The sequence below is a fragment of the Oncorhynchus mykiss genome, chromosome 21 (genome assembly GCF_013265735.2).
Source record: "Oncorhynchus mykiss isolate Arlee chromosome 21, USDA_OmykA_1.1, whole genome shotgun sequence".
Taxonomy (NCBI): Eukaryota; Metazoa; Chordata; class Actinopteri; order Salmoniformes; family Salmonidae; genus Oncorhynchus; species Oncorhynchus mykiss.
In genome coordinates this window covers 45230926-45256104 of record NC_048585.1, presented here as the reverse complement: position 1 = coordinate 45256104, position 25179 = coordinate 45230926, and the positions used below count along the sequence as shown (strand labels likewise).

The window sequence follows — 25179 nt, the reverse complement described above, 5'->3', positions numbered from 1 at the left end:
AACTTTAAATTACACTTTTTATGGATATCTTTAAGAAATGGCTTTCTTCTTGCCACTCTTCCATAAAGGCCAGATTTGTGCAATATACGACTGATTGTTGTCCTATGGACAGAGTCTCCCACCTCAGCTGTAGATCTCTGCAGTTCATCCAGAGTGATCATGGGCCTCTTGGCTGCATCTCTGATCAGTCTTCTCCTTGTATGAGCTGAAAGTTTAGAGGGACGGCCAGGTCTTGGTAGATTTGCAGTGGTCTGATACTCCTTCCATTTCAATATTATCGCTTGCACAGTGCTCCTTGGGATGTTTAAAGCTTGGAAAATCTTTTTGTATCCAAATCCAGCTTTAAACTTCTTCACAACAGTATCTCGGACCTGCCTGGTGTGTTCCTTGTTCTTCATGATGCTCTCTGCGCTTTTAACGGACCTCTGAGACTATCACAGTGCAGGTGCATTTATACGGAGACTTGATTACACACAGGTGGATTGTATTTATCATCATTAGTCATTTAGGTCAACATTGGATAATTCAGAGATCCTCACTTAACTTCTGGAGAGAGTTTGCTGCACTGAAAGTAAAGGGGATGAATAATTTTGCCCGCCCAATTTTTCAGTTTTTGATTTGTTAAAAAAGTTTGAAATATCCAATAAATGTCGTTCCACTTCATGATTGTGTCCCACTTGTTGTTGATTCTTCACAAAAAAATACAGTTTTATATCTTTATGTTTGAAGCCTGAAATGTGGCAAAAGTTCGCAAAGTTCAAGGGGGCCGAATACTTTCGCAAGGCACTGTATATTATCAGAATCCAGAAAAGAGCCGTTCAATTCTACAACAACCTAAAAGGAAGCTATTCCCAAACCGTCCATAACAAAGCCATCACCTACAGAGAGATGAACCTATTGAAGTGTCCTCTAAGCAAGCTGGTCCTGTGGCTCTATTCGCAAACACAAATAGACCCCACAGAACCCCAGGACAGCAACACGATTAGACCCAACCAAATCACCAGAAAACAAAAACATAATCACTTGACACATTGGAAATTATTAACCAAAAAACGGACTGTGACTGACCCAAAATGAAGGAAAGCTTTGACTATGTACAGACAGTGAGCATAACCTTGCTATTGAGAGAGGCCTGTAGGCAGACAATTAGGTGAAAACTGAGTTTAGATTACAGACCCACAAATAATTTGAAAACAAATCCAATTCTAATAAACTCCCATATCTATTAGGTGAAATATCCCAGTGTGCCATCAAAGCAGCAAGATGTGTGACCTGTTGCCACAAGAAAAGGGCAACCAGTGAAGAACAAACACCATTGTAAATACCACCCATATGTATGTGTATTTACTTTCCCTTTTGGACTTTAACTATTTGCCCAACGTTACAACACTGTACATAGCCATAATATGACATTTGAAATGTCTCTATTCCATTGAAACTTTTGTGAGTGTAATGTTGACTGTTCATTTCTTATTGTTTATTTCACTTTTGTTTATTATCTATTTCACCTGCTTTGGCAATGTAAACATATGTTTCCCATGCCGATAAAGCCCTTTGAATTGAGAGAGAGAGAGAGAGAGAGAGAGAGAAATAAACAATAACCAGAGGAGAGAGAGAGCATGAACAGAGGGAAAGGCAGCGGTGAAAAATATTAGGCTGACTGCTGGACTGGAGGAGATCTTTAGAGCAGCTGGAGGATCACTCAAAACATTGAGAGGATTGTGATCACATGGCACAGTAGTCTAGTTCAACAGAATGTCCTTTGAGGGGTTGGAGTCCAACACTCCGACACCAGAGGTTGACTGTGTTACATGATCACTACTGAAGTACTCTGCACAGGGGTTAGGCACTGCACAGGGTTGTAAAAATGCCTTAAAACCTTTGACCTTAGGGTCTTAGTTCCTGGCTACTGTTTCTTTTTTGACGCCAGGGAGTTCAGAGGGGGGTTGCTTGCTGCAGTAAGTGAAAATTAGCGTAGCAGGGCACAGGTTATTGCAGGAGTTCTAACTTCATCAGCCATTGGAGAGTGGCTCAGTCTGACATGTTACCAAGGCAACACAATCACAAAACAAAAGATGGCTGCTCCACCACATCACTGCATCCTGTTGAGAGTTTCATAGAGAAGTGAATGATTTCATATCCTATATTCAAATACATTTTCAGAGAAAACACACATATGATAGGCTAAGTCATGTGAATCAGTCCAGGACAAAGCAAGTCAGCCAAGGAGAAGCAACTAGGAAACGTCAATAATTATTCATTCTAACAATAGTGCAAGGCTCAGCAGAAGCAGGTGAAAATATGACATAGGGTAAGCCTTGCTTGAATTCAATGTAATCTGCTCTATGTAAGGTAATAGACTCCTGGGCCTGAGGGCAGTTTCATGCAGCCCAGAATGTGGTAGAGCTCTATCCATATTAGAGGAGACTGTTCTGCAGTGACCACTGACCAGTGGCCAAGGACATTGGAAAAGACTCAAGGGAGAGAGAGACACAGTCAGAAAACATGTCAGAGAACCACCAGGCCCCTCTCTAGGACTCCCGGCTCAAACACCTTGCCACAGTTCAGCTGTAAGTGTGTCCCACCTGGCACATGTAACAGAGAGTATGCTGTACTGCTGTCCAGGGAATTAGGGAGTGTGGGGAGAGGACATGCTGGACTTTAGATAAACTATTTCCCTTTCAGCTGGTGCACAGTGATTCTGCCTCTCTTTCGCACTCGTTCCCTCCCCCAGTCATTGTTCTATGTCTCTCACACACACACGCACACGCATGTTCATGTACAGTTGAAGTCGGAAGTTTACATACACTTAGGTTGGAGTCGTTAAAACTTGTTTTTAAACCACTCCGCAAATGTCTTGTTAACAAACTATAGTTTTGGCAAGTCGGTTAGAACATTTACTTTGTGCATGACAAGTAATTTTTCCAACAATTGTTTACAGACAGATTATTTCACTTAAAACTCACTGTATCACAATTTCAGTGGGTCAGAAGTTTACATATACTAAGTTGACTGTGCCTTTAAACAGCTTGGAAAATTCCAGGAAATTATGTCATGACTTTAGAAGCCTCTGATAGGCTAATTGACATAATTTGAGTCAATTGGAGGTGTACCTGTGGATATATTTCAAGGCCTACATCCAAATTCAGTGCCTCTTTGCTTGACGTCATGGGAAAATCAAAAGAAATCAGCCAAGACCTCAGAAGAAAAATTGTAGACCTCCACATGTCTGGTTCATCATTGGGAGCTATTTCTAAACGCCTGAAGGTACCACGTTCATCTGTACAAACAATAGTTTGCAAGTATAAACACCATGGGACCGTAATCCCACTCAGGAAGTAGACGCGTTCTGTCTCCTAGAGATGAACATACTTTGGTGCGAAAAGTACCAAGAACAACGGCAAAGGACCTTGTGAAGATGCTGGAGAAAACAGGTACAAAAGTATCTATATCCACAGTAAAACGAGTCCGAAAACATACCTGAAAGGCCACTCAGCAAGGAAGACTGCTCCAAAACCGCCATAAAAAAGCCAGACTACGGTTTGCAACTGCACATGGGGACAAAGATTGTACTTTTTAGAGAAATGTCCTCTGGCCTGATGAAACAAAAATAGAACTGTTTGGCCATAATGACCATCGTTATGTTTGGAGGAAAAATGGGAGGCTTGCAAGCCAAAGAACACCCTCCCAACCGTAATGCACGGGGGTGGCAGCATCATGTTGTGGGGGTGCATTGCTGCAGGAGGGACTGGTGCACTTCACAAAATAAATGGCATGAGGTAGGACAATAATGTGGATATATTGAAACAACATCTCAAGACATCACTCAGGAAGTTAAAGCTTGGTCGCAAATGGTTCTTCCAAATGGACAATGACCCCAAGCATACTGCCAAAGTTGTGGCAAAATGGCTTAAGGACAACAAAGTCAAGGTATTGGAGTGGCCATCACTAAGCCCTGACCTCAATCCTATAGCACATTTGTGGGCAGAACTGAAAAAGCGTGTGTGAGCAAGGAGGCCTACAAACCTAACTCAGTTACACCAGCTCTGTCAGGAGGAATGGGCCAAAATTCACCCAACTTATTCTGGGAAGCTTGTGGAATGCTACCCAAAACGTTTGACCCAAGTTAAGCAATTTAAAGGCAATGCTACCAAATACTAATTGAGTGTATGTAAACTAGAGGTCGACCGATTAATCGGAATGGCCGGATAATTAGGGCCGATTTCAACTTTTCATAACAATAAGAAATCTGTATTTTTGGGCGCCGATTTTTTAAAATTGTATTATTATTTTAAAAATGTACACCTTTATTTAATATTTAATTAACTAGGCAAGTCCGTTAAGAACACATTCTTATTTTCAATGAAGGCCTAGGAACGGTGGGTTAACTGCCTTGTTCAGGGGCAGAACAACAGATTTTCACCTTGTCAGCTCGGGGGATCCAATCTTGCAAAACTTACAGTTAACAAGTTCAATGCAATAACGACCTGCCTCTCTCTCGTTGCACTCCGCAAGGAGACTGCCTGTTACGCAAATGCAGTAAGCCAAGGTAAGTTGCTTGCTAGCATTAAACTTATCTTATAAAAAACAATCAATCATAATCACTAGTTAACTACACATGGTTGATGATATTACTAGATATTATCTAGCGTGTCCTGCGTTGCATATAATCTGACTGAGCATAGAAGCATACAAGTATCTAAGTATCTGACTGAGCGGTGGTAGGCAGAAGCAGGCGCGTAAACATTCATTCAAACAGCACTTTCGGGTGTTTTGCCAGCAGCTCTTCGTTGTGCGTCAAGCATTGCGCTGTTTATGACTTCAAGCCTATCAACTCCCGAGATGAGGCTGGTGTAACCGAAGTGAAATGGCTAGCTAGTTAGCGCGCGCTAATAGCATTCCAAAAGTCACTCGCTCTGAGCCTTTTAGTAGTTGTTCCCCTTGCTCTGCTTGAGTAACACTGCTTCGATGGTGGCTGTTGTCGTTGTGTTGCTGGTTCGAGCCCAGGGAGGAGCGAGGAGAGGGACGGAAGCTGTACTGTTACACTGGCAATACTAAAGTGCCTATAAGAACATCCAATAGTCAAAGGTTAATGAAATACAAATGGTATAGCGGGAAATAGTCCTATAATTCCTATAATAACTACAACCTAAAACTTCTTACCTGGGAATATTGAAGACTCATGTTAAAAGGAACCACCAGCTTTCATATGTTCTCATGTTCTGTGCAAGGAACTGAAACGTTAGCTTTCTTACATAGCACATATTGCACTTTTACTTTCTTCTCCAACACTTTGTTTTTGTATTATTTAAACCAAATTGAACATGTTTCATTATTTACTTGAAGCTAAATTGATTTTATTGATGTATTATATTAAGTTAAAATAAGTGTTCATTCAGTGTTGTTGTAATAGTCATTATTACAAATAAATAAATAAATAAAATTGGCCGATTAATCGGTATCGGCTCTTTTCTTTCTTAAAATAAAGTGGTGATCCTAACTGACCTAAGACAGGGAATTTTTACTAGGATTAAATGTTAGGAATTGTGAAAATCTTAGTTTAAATGTATTTGGCTAAGGTGTATGTAAACATCCAACTTCAACTGTACATGGTAAACAACATAATCGCTCGGCCTTACAATCAGCTACTGTAGGTAGGTTCTGCTGCCTGCTTAATGCATTACTTCTAGCAGCTCAGAGGAGAGCAGCAGCTTCCTGTCATGTGCAACAGGTTGGGCAGCAGTGGAACCACAGAACCAGAAGATACAGTTCCATTGCGACAGTTCGTGTGTGAGAGAGAGAGAGAGAGAGAGCGAAGAGATAGAGAGGGAGAGAGAAGGGGAGAGAGAGAGAAAGCGAAGAGATAGAGAGGAAGGTGGGCGAGAGAGAGTCATAGGAGAGATAGAGAGAGAGAAGGGGGGAAAAGAGAGAGGGAGAGAAAGAGAGAGAGTTCTGGCTCAACTCCTTTAGAGAAGAACAGCCTGGGAGAGAAAGAAAACGAAAGAGCAAGAAAGGAGGAAGAAGGGGTTAGTTCTGGTTGGGGCGTAGGCACCTGCCTGCTACATTCGCCCATATATAGTCACTTTCTCATCTCTTTATGGGAATTTACTGTACGTCACACCGGTTTTTCAACTCAGCAATCAATCTGGCCCCGGACACTCCAAACACCATCACTGGCTTTGGCTATAATGTTAGCGAGAGAAGTACTTTTCCAGATTGCTGTGCGTCTTATACAGTTCAGTGGAAAGACAGAGGAGAAGTCTATCTCTAGCAGATGGGCTTTACTACTGGCGATTAATGTGTACATACGCACGCAAGCACAAACACACACACACACATGCACCAACAGTTCCAATGTCCCCCCCTCTGACCCCAGTAAGTACTACAGTCTGTGTGTTTACTGAGAACACAGACTTCCCATGTTCCACAACCCTTGACCTGACTTGATTTGAGTAAATACACAATCTTATATGTATATCATTCCTCTAGACAAGATCTAAACAACACCTCTTGAGACTCTTCAGGAGCTTCCTTATGATCTAAGCGACCCTAGTCAATTACAGTATGTTCCTTTCAGCTAACATTCAAAACGTCTCAATGTCTTATGAGCTGAAACTAGGTTAAGGCTTTTAATTGAGCTTTCAGATCACAGAGAATGGAGCCCAGAACAAAGTAAATACCTACCCCTCCAATTGAATGTAGGAAAGGTAATTTCTAGACACACCAACTAAGAGATACAGGAATATGGAAAGAGCAGAAAACTGTTAATTCCAGGAAGGAGAATAAGACAAGCAGCCCCATTGACATAAGTGACACACACACACACACACACACACACAGGAAGCATGGTTGGAGCATGCCTCCAGGGAATCCCCATGTGAGAATGCCTGCTCCGTGACCTCCACAAAACAGGGCTTGTTCTTCATTACCACGGCAACCATTACCCTGAGGATCATCTGCTCAACCAGACACAACACACATCGGAACCTGTGTTGCCTTGCACACGTCAGTCAGCGTCAAACCTCATCACAAGATTACTATGCCTGATTGACTTCACTTGAGTGGAGATATTTGTAAATAAAAAGATCTGGCCTAAGAGATCTGCAAAAGTCCACTGAATGTTTTCTTGGCTGGGATTTTCAATTGGTTGCATCATATGAGAAAGAGAGAAAAGTCTAGCGAATCAGATGACATTGACAGTGTGGGAGAGTTTACCGTGGAGAACTATCATGATGACAAATCAAGAGGGCATGAGGTCAAACAACCCTAGAGGTCATGTACGTACGTACGTACACACACACACACACACACACACACACACCACAGAGACCAAAAGGAGCCCTGTGTGAGTGATTAAATCTCAGTGCCTCTTCAGCATTAAATGCAATTTATCTCAAGCCATACCCTGCATCATCAGGGTTTCAGGCCAATACTACACACAGTCCAATTGTAACACAAACCCCGACCAGTGCACAAATCATGATCCATGATACAGCACTTACTATTGTCCTTTCAACAAAGAAAAAGGAAATGCTTCTATAGAGACTGAACTCTTACTGTAGGCCTAGCTATAATCAAAGACCACCAGGATCAATAATGATACTTTACATGCCTGGAACATCAAATATTCAATACTGGGGAAAGAAAGGACCAGGCTACACGACAGGGAATAGGGATAGCTAGGCAAACCATGCAGTCTAGCTGCACATTCAACCTCAGAACTGGCACTGCTCAATTCTCAAGCACACAAAAGCCGCCGCTGGAGCTGGAGCCAAGACCAATGGAATACCATGTGTTCTCTCTTCTGATCTGCATGAACAATGTCACACCACTATCCACAGGGAAAAGACACACATACTGCAAATACGATTACTTCCTTTATATGGACATTATCCCGTTTCAATACGGTCATTTTCTGCTAACCGTCACTGCTTAATTACCGGCTAATTACGACGTAATACGCATGTTTAAATTGAAAGAGGTAGCTTGTATCCCAATCCAATGTAGCAAGCTCTGCTCAGTGGGTGACGTAGAGGAAATGGTGAGACGCTGACACGCGTCTTCGATAATAACTGGGGGGAAACATTTGTCTTTCGACATTCAGACATTCAAGTAACGTTATGAACTAAAAGTACACATAGACTTTTCCGGATTAAACATAATAAATGGAGCGAACCTTCGGGCTATGGTTTCGTGAGCGGGTTTGGACAGCAAGGTAGGCTACCGTTAGCTAGCCAAAGAAGAGATTATTAGCCATCATCATACTAACCACAATCACCGATGTCCTCACAGCCTCGGAGACGCTTTGCCTGAGTTCCGCCGCAGTTCCTGGTTTACTCAACCTTTTGGTAAATTTCCGTACCTCCGACATAACTATCTTTCTCGTGAAAACCTCCACCTAAATCCCGGTATAACTGAGGGCATGCCACGGAGCTCAAGCAGCTGCAGACAGTTGTGACAGATGCGGATGGACCAGGCAGGCAGGCAGCGTTGTCGTAGTGAGGCGGGGCTGGAGCGAGTGAAGAGGACCGAACAGGATTATCGAGCATCTCGCGCGCCTCCTGCCTGTTCCCTCTCATACCGTAGGGGATCAAGTACACGCCTCAAATACCTGACCGACCACTGTTACAAATAGTAACCTACAAATTGCATGAAGACCTTTAATCATTTTCCTGGGATAAATTCAAAGAACAGTTGATTTATTTATTTATTATTTATGTTTTGTCTCCTATGAATTGGAGATTATCAGTATTTTGGGTAGATTATAAGTGTGAATTCTTATTAGATGGTTTGGTTGTTTAGCAACAAACTATAGGGCAAAACAGATGGAGTTGGTTTGGGTTGTTGACCAGTCAAAACACCTCAAAATAAGACATGGTATCAAGAACAAGATGCAACTAACATCAATTAGCGATTTACGATTCCCCACATGGCAGTTTCTTGTCATTGTTGCTATCTTTCCGTCCAGAATCACAACAACACACAAACTGCTGCCCCATTAAAGCCTGCACATCGATTTCGTGACGCTGTCAGCAATACCTATCCAAAGGTGAAATATGAGAGAATGCCGCGCTCTAGTGGACAATGATGAGAACCACAGCAGGTCATCAAATTCAAATTCTGTAGGGATTTGAACAATTTTCTATTTCATACCCCCAAATTATAAATAAAAAAGTTACGTTGATTTGCACTCATAAATTTAAAAATAAGAGTCAATGTTTATATGTAATATAATGATGATAATAATGATGATGATACAATTGTCATAAGGGGCTAAACCACACGTCTTACTCTCCAGTAAACAGATTAGATTACAGAACACAGGGCCTGTTGTTAGCCTGCGTCAGATTAGCCACCATTAAAGTCAAGGAAACCAATACACAAACAGTTTGTTTCTGGATAAAATGATTCAGAGAAGTTTGTGAGCCACAAACAGTGGTGTGAATTACCTCAGTAAAAATACTTTAAAGTACTACTTAAGTAGTTTTTCGGGGTATCTGTACTTTACTTTACTACTCATATTTTTGACAACTTTTACTTTTACTTCAGTACATTACTAAAGAAAATTATGTACTTTTTACTCCATACATTTTCACGGATACCCAAAAGTACTTGTTACATTTTGAATGCTTAGCAGGACAGGAACATTCACACACTTATCCTACTGCCTCTGATCTGACGGACTCACTAAACACACATGCTTCGTTTGTAAATTATGTCTCAGTGTTGGAGTGTGCCCTTGGCTATCCATACATTACAATAACACGAAAAAGGTGCTGTCTGGTTTGCTTATTATAAGGAATTTTAAATTATTTATACTTCTACTTTCAACTATATTTTAGCAATAACATTTACTTTTGATACTTAAATATATTTAAAACCAAATACTTTTAGACTTTTACTCAAGTAGTATTTTACTGGGTGACTCTCTTTTACTTGAGTCATTTTCTATTAAGGTATCTTTACTTTTACTCGAATATGACAATTGTGTACTTTTTCCACCACTGGCCTCAACCAGATTCCATCAAGCCTTGTCATCATCCATCTATTTATATCTGTGGGCTGACTTTGATAGATAATGAATCTTACTCGGGGTATAGTAGGTTCCTTCCCACTCATACCTTGTACCTGAGGTACTAGCTGTAGAAAGCGGAATGAGACTCTTCTCTGTTTCCTGTCCAAACATAAAAACTGATGTTTTGAACTAATTTTTGATTAACAAATTTCAGTAAAGGTTTCATTTCTCCAAAAAAAAGAAGCAACCGTATCAAGCCAATATTTTATTGGCAGAATCCAGTAACTCTGACTTACTTACAATGTCTTCTTTAAACATTTTTGAACTATGGTAAGCCAGAGGACACACTTGTAAGATGGTAGTCAGCCAATAAAATCTCTCGTTTCAGTGTTCCCTCCCACTGTATGACGGCTACATGTAAAGTGTCATCATATATAAGGTGCCCCACTGTCAGACCCACACACTATGCAGTGCAGAAGTGACTGATGTACAAATGATGGTCAGACACTTATTTTTGTTTTACATAAACTTGGGTAAGTGTAAGACGTTTTAATTGAGTTCCTTTTTTAATCATTTGAAGTATGTCGTTTTAATAGAAATGGTTGATCCATGTCTTTGTCTTTGATCCATTTTGTTTGTTTGCTTTGACAGTTTGTGCTTTTACCAAACCAAACGTAATCCAACCAACCCCTGTGATGGTTACTGAGCCGGGAGGCTCTGTGACTCTCACTTGCTTTTGTCCTGATGTGTCGGTGACCAGTTTTGATTGGTTCAAGCAGAGTGTTGGACAGAAACCCCTTCACATGGCGTCATCACCATATATTGGCCAAGATAGTTTTTATTCCAACAATTTTATCAAGGACTTTACTCAGACCAAGCGTTTGGGTGTGAGGAGAGGACTCTACACCTGTAACCTGACCATTTCCAAGGCACAGCCAGGGGACTCAGCTACATACTATTGTTCCACTAGAGTCATCTATGAGCTCACTATTGGAGAGGGAACTGTTTTATTTGTCAAAGGTAGCTAAACATTTGTTTTTTTCAATTTCAAAATGTTCAGTGGTGTAAAGTACCCAAGTATAAATACTTTAAAGTACTAATTAAGTTGTTTTTTTGGGTATCTGTACTTTACTTTACCATTTATATTTTTTGACAACTTTGACTTTTACTCCACTACATTCCTAAAGAAAATATCTACTTTTTACTCCCATAAATGTTCCCTGACACCCAAAAGTACTCATACATTTCAAATGCTCAGGCAGGACAGCAATATGGTCCAATTGACGCACATACATTTAACAATATAACGCATTGTCATCTCTACTGCCTCTGATATGGCGGACTCACTAAACACATATACCGGGTTTGTGTAAATTATGTCTTGAGTGTTGGAGTGTGAGAGTGTGCCGTCTAGTTTGCATAATAGAAGGAATTTGATGTATAGCATTCACTTGACATTTGAGTACTTTCCCCCCAACTGTACTTAAGTACATTTAAAACCAGATACTTTTAGACTTTTACTCAAGTATTATTTTACTAGGTGACTTTCACGTTTACTTGAGAAATTTCTATTAAGGCATCATTACTTTTACTCAAGTATGACATTGAGGACTTTTTCCACCATTGCACATTTTGTGGCCCTGTATGTTGACATGTTGATGTTCGTACAACTGTTTATTCAAATGCTACTGATGAATACATGGCTGTAATATTTTTCACCCAAACACCTTCAGACTCAGAGTCCAACAGCATGTCTGTGCTCCAGCAGCCTGTGTCTGAGTCAGTCCAGCCAGGAGACTCTGTGACTCTGAACTGTACAATACACACTAAGACCTGTGCAGGAGAACGCAGTGTCCTTTGGTTCAGACATGGCTCAGGAGAATCCCGTCCAGGAATGATTTACACCCATGGAAACAGGAGTGATCAGTGTGAGAAGATCTCTGAGGCTGGGTCTCCTACACAGAGATGTGTCTACAACCTCCCCAAGAGGAACCTCAGTTTCTCTGATGCTGGGACTTACTACTGTGCTGTGGCCTCATGTGGGGAGATACTGTTTGGAGACGGGACCAAGCTGGACCTTCAAGGTAAATCCCATTGAATCTGTACATTGCCACAGCAATACGGTATATTCATGCAAATGACCTACCTCAAAGCGATCCCATACATCTGCCTCAACAAGCTATACAATATCACCATCAGCTTTTGATTACATACTGTTTGATGATCTTCCTAAGCGCTCATGAATATAATATGAATTCACTGATACCCTTTCCACAGTTCCAGAGCATCATCCTCCATTTGATCTGAGTCCTACTGTTCTGTCATTGGTCGTCTCCAACATCGTTCTGGGGATAGTGACCCTTCTACTTGTCTGGGCGCTGTGCAAGACTCAGAACAGAGATAGCAGAGGTATTACTTTATATCTAATGTATACAATGTATCTAATGATATAGCTGATGTATCTAAAGGTTCATGCATCTCTATGCAATGTACCTTCTTGACATGTAAGTTAAATAATCAAAGTTTAACAATTGTTAATTAACTACATGAGGTTAAAAAGAAGTAGAATGTCGTAAAAAATGATAGCTGCCCTTCCTCTATTTCAATCTCTTTGAAGGGAGGACTGATGTCCCAACGTCCCAGGGCAATCAGGTAAATTTGTAAATAGAGTATATTTTCAGTTTGAACAAGAATCTGCAATTACATTTTCCTTACAGCTAGTATTCAGCTTATTTGTGATGTTTATGTTTTAAACATTTCTTGGAAGTAATAGGTCACTGTACTGGATGTCATTTTTCTGTCTGTCTCTGTTCCACTGACTGTCAGATCATTGTAGTGGTTGTACTGTCTGAACAGTCATGTCTTTTGTAGAGTGTTTTCTTCCACAGGAGAATATAAACATTATATAGTAGATCATGCTGTCATCATAATGTATTTTCTCATGGCTCCACCCCCCTCAGAATCAAGACAGTGACGTGCTGAACTATGCAGCTGTCAGTTTCACCCCCAAGAAGAAGTCCTCTAGAACAGCGATAAAGAAGACCAGCAGAGAGGATGCAGTGTACTCAGATGTCAGATACCTTCAGCAGCAGTGAAATATATCACCACTGTCACAAAGACTCCAAGAAGAACCATTTTACTATTTGTAGCATAATTGAACTGCTTTTAGTAACTGAAATTAGTTACAATGTAACAAAGACAATGTAATTTTTAACATTGTCTAGATTTATGTAATCCTGTAATGCCTTAAATAGCCATATCTTTTGACAGTTTGTAAGAAATCATCTGATAGAGAATCCCATTTTTGCTCTATTACTATGTGTTTTTAACATAATAAACCATTCATTTATACACTCCGTTCATCTCTATTCTCTGTCTACTGAACGTCTCTGCCACCACATATACAAATATACAAAATGATTAAAGGAATAGCAGTTTAGCTGAATATGTGTCAGGCTCCATCACAACATTAGAAATGGAGGAACACCAACACACATCCATTTCTTATCACAGAATAACTGCTTTTTTATGTAACTGTTATTTAACCAAGTTTAGAGTTGCTGAGATACAAATACATTTTTCAGGAGAGACCATGAGAATCACTCTGACTCCACATACCGGACACAGATATACATGTATATGATTTACAATAAATGCTCTCTTTGTAAGAAGTGCAGTGTGGGTTTACACACCTACCAGGCAGTAGCGGTGCGTGGGTACAATCACCGGGAAAGCCAAGCCATGTTACAACCTATGTGTTGTGATAATTGCATTGTTTGATCTATAACCTGATAATTCATATGTCTTGCAACCGTGATATAAAGGTCGAGATAATAAGAAGACACAGTGGCAGAATAAATTCAACATCACCTTTGTTATATATCACAATACCGGATAGCAACCTTTGTCCAGTGAAGTCCACAAAGAGAGTCACCTCAAGTCGCACAGAAAACAGAAGCTGCCTCCACTATTCCAGCACCATTTCAACTTCAACATTTCAACTTGATCAAACCACCTCTGCTTAGTCTAATTCAGTGACAACTAAAAGATACCAAAAACGATTTAGTCCAATGAACGTAAGCTACATTAAATATGATGTGGCTGTCCATGGTTCTGATTTCCGTGTGTGTGCGTGCGTGCGTGCGCGTGTGTGTGTGTCTGTGCAAGTAGAAAAACATGTTGACTAACCTTACTTGTAGAGAAACGCCATCCTCCTCTCTTTCATGTTGACAAAACGGTCTATCACTCTGTCATACACGCTGTAATATTTTGTTGTCCTACTGAATGCTACCTGGCTAAATGCTTGCTTGTTAGCCTAACTTCCATTCATGGGCAACGTTAGCTTGTTAACATTAGCCTTCTACATCTAGCTACATATTGAACTTCTATCCTCTCAGACCAGGGGCACAACAATGTATGAATTGATGGTTTGTTCAGAATCGCTGTTATAATCATTGGCCTGTACGGGGAATTAAGTAAAACCACAAGTCCAAATCCCTATCTCCATCCATGGCTAATTTTGGAAAATGACAATTTTAGCTGGCTAGGTAGCAACAGGAGGACAACAACACAACAACACAACGAGATGTAACAATTCAAGTGTTTCTGTCAATCACGTATACAATCACGTATACGCAATAGGATTTGATAGAAGTGATGACAAATCCAAGGTTGCTTCCCATGACACTTTATTTTGGTGTACCAGGACCACACAGAGTTGAGCCCGCTCAGTTTAGCTCAATGCTGAATGGCTCGGGATGCTTTCTCCAGTGAGATCAAATTCAGCCTCTTACGAATTGAAGGAAAATTGTGAAACACAGAGAGACGAAAGACACATTTTACTAGTCAATTTTATGGGCAAGCCTGACTTTCCTTGGTATCCATGAATACACACCACTGCTACCAGTAAGGGTGTTATTTGTTGTATCTCCCACCAATCAGAGAAAAAAGGTTCCTTTCTCTGTAACTGTGAGGCAAGAAGCCTACTGATCACAGTACTGCACCAGTACTGTGTATGCACCCCACTATTCATCTGTATGTACTGTATGTGAATATCTAGACTGCCTAGTCCATTTCTCCTGTGTTTCACTAGCTATTTACTGTAAGATAACTGACACTGTCCTCTTCCTTGACTCAATTTATTGACATGGCTTTACTGTAACTCTTATGCAAATGTGGATGTGAATTGATACATTTGACACCTACATCAATTAGCCTTTACCTCAAACTGATGTTGGATCGTATCATTGTGGAATATTCTGGTATAATGAATACTATTTTGGAGATGGCGCGTATCTCATGATTCAAAGTATGTAAAGAAACAGAATGTTTAGTAGCAAACTATGTTTCCAGGTTTAAAATTCTAAATGTCTAAATGTTGTGTGGTTCTCTTTAGCCTATTAATCAACTCAAGTGAACGGAACCAGGCCTAGACATTGAGGGTTAGACCTTGTAAGAGCTGATTATAATTCATGTATATTTTTAAAAACTATTTCTGCAAAGCATGTCGTCCTCACACAGGGCACCAAATGTAGGTACAGGTATTATACATTATATGACAGGGGTTTCTGGTCAGCAACCTCCTTTTAAATATATGTATTTTTCTACTTCTCAAGAGAATCAAGCCGGATTGCTCAACTACATAACGTTTGTTCGAGTTGTAATCATTATTATCCTGATTGCAACACACATTCCCTTGTGGAGGAGAACTCTGCAAAAAAAGTCAGCAGGGTGATTAAGTTTGACTTTGTTATACTTTATTCAAAATATATGATATATGAATGCCATATATTAATGTAATGAATTAATAGTATATCATGTATGAATGCCAAACAAGAAAATACAAAAATATATATTTTTTGTTTTTTAATTAGGGGTGACCATGGACACTTTATCCACAGTCCAAGTGAGTCATTTGGCCTTCTATTTTTTTCTTGACGTTACACTGCTTCACATTGACAATAAAATCTTATGCATCATATGGATCGCTGGGGTAATTTAGTAATTGTGGATGACGTACGTGTCTCTCTTTCTTTATTTTAGACTCTGACAAAAAATGACACTGTGCGGAGCTTCTCAATAAACAAATCAGAGTGTGGAAGAGGGAGAGTGCAGGGTGGAAAAGTTGTGTATGCTCCCAGAAGGCAATAATCGTGAAATACTTCCCATCAGTCTTGTTTCAATATGTTAATATATCATACTGTATCTATCAGTACTGAATAAAAAAAAGGCATTTTCAATAAAGATTCATTTATTTATTGAAAGTCTAAACAGAAATATCCAAAAAGTATTACAAACGAATCTGCATCATCAACATGTGGGCATTTTACCTTGATATTGTCAACTAAGCTGACGAGCACTGAAACATTTTAACAGACAGTAAACCATATGTGTTTGTAACAGCAAAGGGATTGCGAAAATTAGTCATTGAATTAATCTATTTCCTGGTGGTGTAGATGATGAAGATTATGGTCAGACAGCAGAGGAGAATTTCAGTTCTTATGATGGAGAGGAGGACAAGGATCCTCATATCTGCTTCAGTCGCCACTTGAATGTCCCCACCTGTAAACCTTTCAATTTTTTTGTATCATTGTATATAATATAGTATTGGCTATCCTGGACGGGATTCTCCTGAGCCATGTCTGAACCAATAGACACTGTGTTCTCCTGCACAGGTCTCAGTGTGTATTGTCCAGTTCAGAGCACAGTCTCCTGGCTGGACTGACTCAGACTGTCTCATTGTCACTTTGAACCAGTTGTAGTTGCCAAGGTCCCCAGTGATGAAGAAATTCCAAATGAACTGTGTCTCCATTGTTGAAGGTCTTCAAACATCAGACTGAGCAAAAGCAAGAGGCAAAGCTGAAAAATATAAATGTTTTGATTAATTTTTGAAATCAGAATTTTTATATTTCACCTTTATTTACCAGGTAGGCCAGTTGAGAACAAGTTCTCATTTACAACCGAGACCTGGCTAAGATAAAGCAAAGCAGTGTGACAAAAACAACAACACATAGAGTTACACATAAACAAAAAAATAAGAAAATTGAAAAATGTATGTACAGTGAGTGCAAATGTAGAAGAGTAGGGAGGTAGGCAATAAATAGACCCTCGAGGCGAAAATAATTACAATCAAAGACCTCAATCTCAATCTAGTTCATGCATGTTCAGGTACTCTGCTGAAAATTGTTACAAAGTGTGTTGTCAGAAGACATATATTTAAAACTTAAATACATAGGCATTATCCTCCGTTTCAATAGTAAGTTTGCACTATTACAGCTGACTCTAACTGCTCCAAATAACTGAGAGATGGCCAGACAGAGTTTTGTCATTGTCCTCCGTAGATTGATCCCCATCATGTGGAGGCTCTTTAGAAGTGGAAGGAGAGAACCATCCTACTCAGAGAATTAAACAAATAAATAATTGTAAAACATTGAATAAAATTATCCATTTTAGATAAAACTATATGAAATATTTTCTCGTGACACCAAATAATTGATTAAAACACACTATTTTGCAATGAAGTTATACAGTAGTCTCAGCAGCACTCTGTCAGGCAGAACTATTGTGTAGCTTCTCTCCTCTTCTGGGAACATTGACTTGAATACAAAACCTTGGAGGCTCATGGTTCTCCCCCCCTTCCATAGACTTACACAGTAATTACGACAACAAAAGAGAGAGAGAGAGAGCTAGCTATATTTCGAAGTATATATTTAGTTCACTTTCACTTACTTAGTTAGCATCGAATGCAGCTACCAAGTTTAGCCTACTCAAACACCCGGCTCAAATGGAGAGGGATGCTATGTTAGCTAGCTGGCTATGGTTATCCAACACGGGAACTCTTCCAGTCAAGGTCACTGTTTGTCACCTTGATTACAAAATATTCTCTCGACCTGTGCACCTACGTTGTAAACTTTCATTCATAGGCTAGGTTGTAGCAACCTCATGATGGGTACAGGGAACATTTGAGTATCATGTAGTAACCTAAACCTATCAATGTTTCATTGAGCTGGGTGAATGGAATATGAATGTTGTAATAGAAATAAGGCCATGTTCATAATAAAACATTATCATCCGCCCTTAAATGGCACCGACTGCCACTGGTATATACTAGTCATTCTGTTTGTTAGAGTGAGAGGCAGGGGATTGGCTGTCTTAAAACTTGTTACGGCTAGACGTTCCTCTAGTGGAACGTTTCGACAACATCCGGTGAAATTGCAGAGCGCGAAATTCAAATTAAATTATTAGAAATATTTAACTTTCATAAAATCACAAGTGCAATACACCACAATAAAGCTTAACTTCTTGTTAATCCAGCCACCGTGTCAGATTTCAAAAAGGCTTTACGGCGAAAGCAAACCATGCGATTATCTGAGGACAGCACCCACCATAAAAACACATGAAAATCATATTTCAGCCAAGCAGGTGCGACATGAAAGTCAGAAATAACAATATAATTCATGCCTTACCTTTGAATATATTATTCTGTTGGCACTCCAATATGTCCCAGAAACATCACAAATGGTCCTTTTGTTCGATAAACTCCTTTTTTATATTAATATCCCCAAAATGTCCATTTATTTGGCACGTTTGATTCAGAAAAACATTGGTTCCAACTCGCCCAACATCACAACAAAATATCTAATAAGTTACCTGTAAACTTTGTCCAAACATTTCAAACAACTTTCGTAAAATTTAAGATGGAAAATACTGTGTTCAATAGCGGATAAAATCAAAGTGGAGGGAGCAACAGGTCGCGCACCCCAAACAAGAGTCCACTTGGCTTGACTCTCATTCTGAATAGCCGTACTTCTTCATTTCTCAAAGGAAAAACATCAACCAATTTCTAAAGACTGTTGACATCTAGTGGAAGCTATAGGAACTGCAACCAGGTGCTTCATAAATCTAGTTCCTCATAGAAAACCAATAGAAAACACAGTCAACTCAACAAAAAAAATCCTGGATGGTTTGTCCCCGGGGTTTCGCCTGCCAAATAAGTTCTGTCATACTCACAGACATTATTTTAACAGTTTTAGAACCTTCAGAGTGTTTTCTATCCAAATCTGCCAATTATATCCTAGCATATCCTAGCTTCTGGGCCTGAGTAGCAGGCAGTTTACTTTGGGCACGCTTTTCATCCGGATGTGAAAATACCGCCCCCTTTCCCAAATAGGTTTTAAATGGCTGGAATGATGGTCCCTAGGCCTGATTGGCTGTTCTGAGACCAGCAGAGAGAAGGAAGAGGACACCTACTGTATCATCAGTCCTGCTTCTAACAGTGAACTCTGAAGTTAATAAAGTCCTGAATAATCAGATGATGATTAACTTTCTTATATGTTTGAGATTTTTACACCATATCTAAAATATTTTATACATTAATGAACAATCTTTTCAAGTTAACTGAAATAGAACAGTAATAATTACATGCCTATGTGTGATTGGTCGCTTCAACTGCAGTATTGTACAGCATCAGATTTTGACTCAAACGTGAAAAGAGATGTCTTTAGGCGTTAGCTAATTCCCATTTCCTTCAGTTTGTTTCTAGTTGACATTAGAAAGGTATCAAGTGCATCAACCACAGTGCAAGGACAGACGCTGGGAGACGAGATGCAAGTACAAAAAAATGGACAGCGTCTGTGGGGCTAAGGTTAGGCCTAGGGTTAGAGTTAGGCTAGGCCTGGGTTAAGGCTGGTGGATAGTTAGTTTGAACATGTATAATCCATCTGTAGGGTGAAGCCTTGTGGTCCTCTATGAACCCCACCAAACCCAAACACCTACAGAATCAGTCAAAAGTTTGGACACACCTACTCATTCAAGGGTCTTTCTTTATTATTTACTGTTTTCTACATTGTAGAATAATAGTGAAGACATCAAAACCATGAAATAACACATATGGAATTTCTACAATGTAGAAAATAGTAAAAAATAAAGAAAAACCCTTGAATGAGTAGGTGTGTCCAAACTTGTGAAGGGTACTGTATCTGAACCCCACTAAACCCAAACACCTATATCATCTCTTCCCACACTTTTTTGGCCTGCAACCCCATTTTGATATCCAACATTTTTTGAGACCCACCATGTAAAAACAGTGATGTAATCAAAGTCTCTATCAAAAGATAGAGACACATTTGTAGGAAGGAACAGAAACCGCTCTGTTTATTACAACCGCAACTTGCGTCTCCTGGAGGTTACTGACGTAACCCCGGTTCTATGAACCAAGAGCGATTTTGTACATTTTATTTCCGATTTTTTTCTCGTGACCCCATTTACTAAATCAGGGGACAGACACTACATGGGGTTGCAACCTTTAGACCTATATGAACCCATCCGAATCCAAACACCTATTTCCATTTAGATTCAACAACATATGCTACATTTTTGTTTTCACACTCCACATGTGATATCAATGATTCTAATCATTAATGTAGGACTTTGTGCTTTGTGTTTCAGGTTTGGTCTCTGTTTTGGTTTCTCAGTGTCAGACTATGGAGGTCCGTACTGGGGATACCATCACCTTGCAGTGCTCCAATGTTACAACGGCTGTGGGACACACAGCATGGTTCAAGCAAGTCAACGGATCAGAGCCTGTGTGTATCTCGTCTATGTACAGTGTGGCTTCAACACCTGATCTTCATAATGGTTTTCAAAGGAACCATTCTGAAATGTTCAACACCACTATCGTTCTCAAAATCACAAAAGTGTAAATAGCTGACTGTGGCCTGTATATGTTTGTGCATTGTATCCACATTGCCACATGTTCTTTGTCAACGCAAAAAATTCAAGGTTAGTTTTCAACTATTTATCTTGCTTTTGATACATTTGAAAATGTGTATCAACCTTGTTAGGAGATTGTTTCATGACTAAGGCAAACCATTACTGGACATATTTTTTATCATTATATTTTTGAGAAAAAATGCTTTTTTATTTTTTACTAATCTCAATGTTAAAGTGCACAACGGATTTGAGGAAATACCAGAGTCATCTAAAGAGAGTGAGTTTCTTTCTTTCTCATGTAGATTAAAAAAAAGAATAACTAAGCAAAAAAAAATTGTGCGTCATTAAAGGACCATCAAGTGATTTAATAAAATGTAATCTAATAGGACATTGTAATGGAACTATCAGTCTAGTAGGAGAGGATGATGATGGAACCATGTACCTCCTTCCCCTGGTTGTGATCCTGGATGTTGTGACTACTGCTGTTCTACTGATAGTCATCCTCATCCTGGTCCTCAAGATCAGATGAGACATAAACAACACAGGTAGGAACCCACATCATGATCATATAGGACCTGTGAACTACACTTCAAATAGGGATGTTTTCACTAGAATGGAGAGTGTCACGACTTCCGCCGAAGTCGGCTCCTCTCCTTGTTCGGGCGGCGTTTGGCGATCAACATCGCTGGCTTTCTAGCCATCACTGCTCCATTTTTCATATATCCATTAGTCTTGTCTTGTCTCGTTTCCATACACACCTGGATTTCCTTTCCCCAATCAATCTACTTGTATCTAACCCTCTGTTTCCCATCATGTTTTGTGTGTAATTGTTTCATGTTATGTGGTGTTAGTTTACGCGCTTTACTTTTATGTTCGTGTTTTTTGAGCACGTTTGATTTATGTAGTGCTCTCGTTTTTGGAACTTTAATAAAAGTGCGCCTGTTCATTATACTCTGCTCTCCTGCACCTGACTTCGCCTCCAATACACCATTGACAGAATGAGCCATTAATCCGTTCTTGTCTCTCTTTTATATTATATTCAGGACCTGATTCTCAAAGACAACCACAAAATGATCAGGTGAATACTGCATGATTAAATACTGAAACTTAAGCAATTCAGAAACTGAGAAAATTACAATTGTAGCTTGCAAATCTACACAACCAAGACCCAGATGCATTGAATTATGCCGCTCTGAATTTCACCTCCAAGAAGAGGAAGATGGAGAAGAGAAGAGAGAAGGAGCTGGATCCCCATGTAGTGTATGCTGCTACAAGATGATAAAGTGGAGGAGGATGGAAGAGGAAAATTAGTTGTCCATATCTTTGAATAAAAGTTGAAATCTTGCTATATTGTGTCTTTGTAGTTATATTAAATGTATTGAAATGTAAATCAGTAAATATCGCTGTAGTGTTTGAGTTGTACAACAGTGCTACTGTAGCCCTCTCCAACAAATTAGGTCACACATCTCAGTGGTTCAGGGTGTGGTTAGAGAGGGGGAGTTAGAAGTAAAAACACAACTGTTTAATGGTCGCAGAGGAGCAGTTGCATCTTTTGGCCTCTCTGAACTTAGATCTCTGTTGTGTGTGTCAGTGATTTGGTCATTTTTTTATAGGGTGACCCCGAGGGGCAAAGAACCCAACAGTAGACTATTGCATTATACTGATCACTTCTAAAGACAAATAAAGAGTTAAACCAAAATTGCCTTTATCATGATGTTATTCCCCCCTTAGTATTTCCTGTCTTGGCTTTGCACTAATCACAGCCCCCTATTCTGAGAAGCACCTTATAAGGAGAATATGATTGGGTCTGAAGTAGGAGGGGCCAGTGAGGGTATGCATCACTTCCTGTGGTGTGAGTGACAGGAAGTAGCAGCTCAGTGTAGAGTGAGACCTGCTGAGGTGAACATCACTGGCTCTCTCATAGACTAACACTGGGGGATGAAATGTCCCTTACGCTCTCTCAATGTCTCGCCAGATTTTCAGTCCACCTGCCAACAGATAGTATGGGGAAAATATTTGTGTGTAAGAGTAAATGCCTGGGTGAAGGTGGGAGGGGGGGAGGGGGCTCTTTACATACCTCTCTTCATCTGGATGGTAAACACCAGACCTGTCACAGCTGTTGAATGAAGAGGACCAAGGTGCAGCGTGGTGAGCGTACATATTATTTTTATTAGAAAAGATGCCAAACAAAAGAATAAACACTACCAAACAAACCATGAAGCTAAAGGATATGTGCCATAAACAAAGTCAACTTCCCACAAAGACAGGTGGGAAAAGGGCTACCTAAGTATGGTTCTCAGAGACAACGATAGACAGCTGTCCATGATTGAGAACCCTAACAGGCCAAAACATATAAATACAAATAATAGAACATAGAATACCCACCCCAAATCACACACTGGCCAAACCAAATAGAGACATAAAAAGGATCTCTAAGGTCAGGGCGTGACAAGACCCCTGCCGGTCAATTAGATTTACAATGTCAAGAATACAAACCACAAGCTAAAATCATTTTCCAAACCATAAACTATGTAGGGTTTCCTAAACTATGGGTCCTGAGTTATGAGAATACATCTACTGTATAATCACACTGTCATCTTATTTTGAGTCGTTGGCGGTTGATTTGGGTTCCGGGAGGACGGTCAATTTCTCATTTGGCTCTCGAACTGAAAAAGTTTAAGAGCCCTAAAGCATTCAACAAGAGGACAAAGTGCAGATAAAGATTGGCTGTCTCAATAGTTGTCAACTTTCCCTTCATGAAAAAAAATGAAAGTATTGGTAACAATCAAAGGTTTGAAATTAAGCCAACTATCAGAACTCAGGATAAGACCCAGATGCAGACAGCCAGAATCACAGATGTGTATTGACCCAAGCAGGGGGCAGGCAAAAGACAGGTCAAGGGCAGGCAGAGGTCCGCAATTCAGGTCATAGTCGGGCAGGTACAGAACGGCAGGCAGGCTTGGGGTCAGGGCAGGCAGTATGGTCAGAACCGAGGAAACAGAAACTTGAGAAATCAGGAAGAGGGGAAAGAACACTGGTAAGACCTGACTAGACTGGCAACAGACAGAGAACACAGCTAGAAATGCACAGGGGATAATGGGGAAGATGGGTGACACCTGGAGGGGGGTGGGGACAAGCACAAAGACAGGGGAAACTAATCAGGGTGTGACACCAACAAATATATATTATATATTTATTATTATTATATTTATTATATATTATTCAATGCTATTGCGGTTACAACTAATATGAGTATTTATTTGTGGAGGCTTGTGATGAAAATCAAGAGCCAGAAATGCATATTTTATGCAGTGGTGTGTATATTTACATTATGGATTACTTTAACCCTTAGGCTGGGCTGGGTTGGTAGTATTAGCAGCACTAAAGATTCACATTCACTGTTTCCTTTCCAAACATCAAAAGAGAAATCATTTCAGTAAATGTTTAATTTCTCTCAAAAAAAAAGCAGCTGTATCAAGCAAATATTTGATTGGCTTGATCCAGTAACTGACCTTCTTTATGTTGTCTTCTTGAAAAAGTAATTCCTGAGAAGCTCAGACTATGGTGAGCCAGAGGACACACTTCTAAGATTTCAGTCAGCCAATAACATCTCTCGTTTCAGTGTTCCCTCCTACTGCATGAAAAGTACATGTAAAGTGCCGTCCTATATTAGGTGCATATAAAGTGTCCCACTGTCAGACCCACAGACTATACAGTGCAGAAGGGACTAATGCTACAATGATGAATAGAGAAGTATTTATGTTTTACATCAACTTGGGTAAGAGTAAGACATTTTAATTAAGTTCCTTTTTTAATCGTTTGTAGTGTGTAGTTTGAATTTGATAAGCGAAGTGGACGTTCTCTCTGTAATGCTAGAAATGGTTTATCTATGTCTTTGTCTTTGATCGATTTTGTTTGTTTGCTTTGACAGTTTGTGCTTTTACCAAAACAAACGTAATCCAACCAACACCTGTGATGGTTACTGAGCTGGGAGGCACTGTGACTCTCACTTGCTTTTGTCCCAAATTGTCGGTGACCAGGTTTGATTGGTTCAAGCAGAGTTTTGGACAGGAACCCCTCCACATGGCATCATCTCTTTATGTTGGCCAAGAGAGTTATTATTCCAACAACTTTATCAAGGACTTTACTGAGACCGAACGTTTGGGTGTGAGGAGAGGAGACTACAGCTATAACTTGACCATATCCAAGACAGAGCCAGGGGACTCAGCTACATACTATTGTTTTACTTCAGCCATCTATGAGCAAACATTTGGAGAGGGAACTGTTTTAATTGTCCAAGGTAACTAAACATTTGCTTTCAAAATGTGTGGTGCTGTATATTGGCATGATTGTACAACTGCTTCATCAAAGCTAGTGATGAATACATGGCTTTTCGTGTTTTTCACCCACTTAGTTTTACATTAGTTACTCACTCTCTTCAGACTCAGAGTCCA

General features: G+C 39.9%; 2 protein-coding genes across 6 annotated transcripts in view; one reads left to right on the top strand and one right to left on the bottom strand.

Annotated features, from left to right (window-relative positions):
- Positions 1-8530, bottom strand: part of dock11 (dedicator of cytokinesis 11) — a 111718-nt gene extending 103188 nt beyond the window's left edge. For all 5 annotated transcript variants that reach the window (XM_036957962.1, XM_036957959.1, XM_036957960.1 and 2 more), the window contains exon 1: positions 8270-8530. In XM_036957962.1, coding sequence (XP_036813857.1) covers positions 8270-8371 — 102 coding nt within the window. In that variant the 5' untranslated portion in view covers positions 8372-8530. The remainder of the gene's footprint in view (positions 1-8269) is intronic.
- A 1491-nt stretch (positions 8531-10021) lies between these two features.
- LOC110500547 lies at positions 10022-13188 on the top strand. Its single transcript, XM_021577954.2, has 5 exons — positions 10022-11035; positions 11749-12099; positions 12293-12424; positions 12633-12667; positions 12976-13188. The coding sequence occupies exons 1-5, from the start codon at positions 10711-10713 to the stop codon at positions 13108-13110; spliced, it is 978 nt and encodes a 325-aa protein (XP_021433629.2). The 5' UTR covers positions 10022-10710; the 3' UTR covers positions 13111-13188.
- Positions 13189-25179: the final 11991 nt, after the last annotated feature.

Coding starts and splice junctions, on each gene's coding strand:
- LOC110500547 (XM_021577954.2), top strand. CDS start 10,711: ATGGTTACTGAGCCGGGAGGCTCTGTGACTCTCACTTGCTTTTGTCCT. Junction 11,036..11,748: donor AACTGTTTTATTTGTCAAAG/GTAGCTAAACAT, acceptor AAACACCTTCAG/ACTCAGAGTCCAACAGCATG. Junction 12,425..12,632: donor TCAGAACAGAGATAGCAGAG/GTATTACTTTAT, acceptor ATCTCTTTGAAG/GGAGGACTGATGTCCCAACG.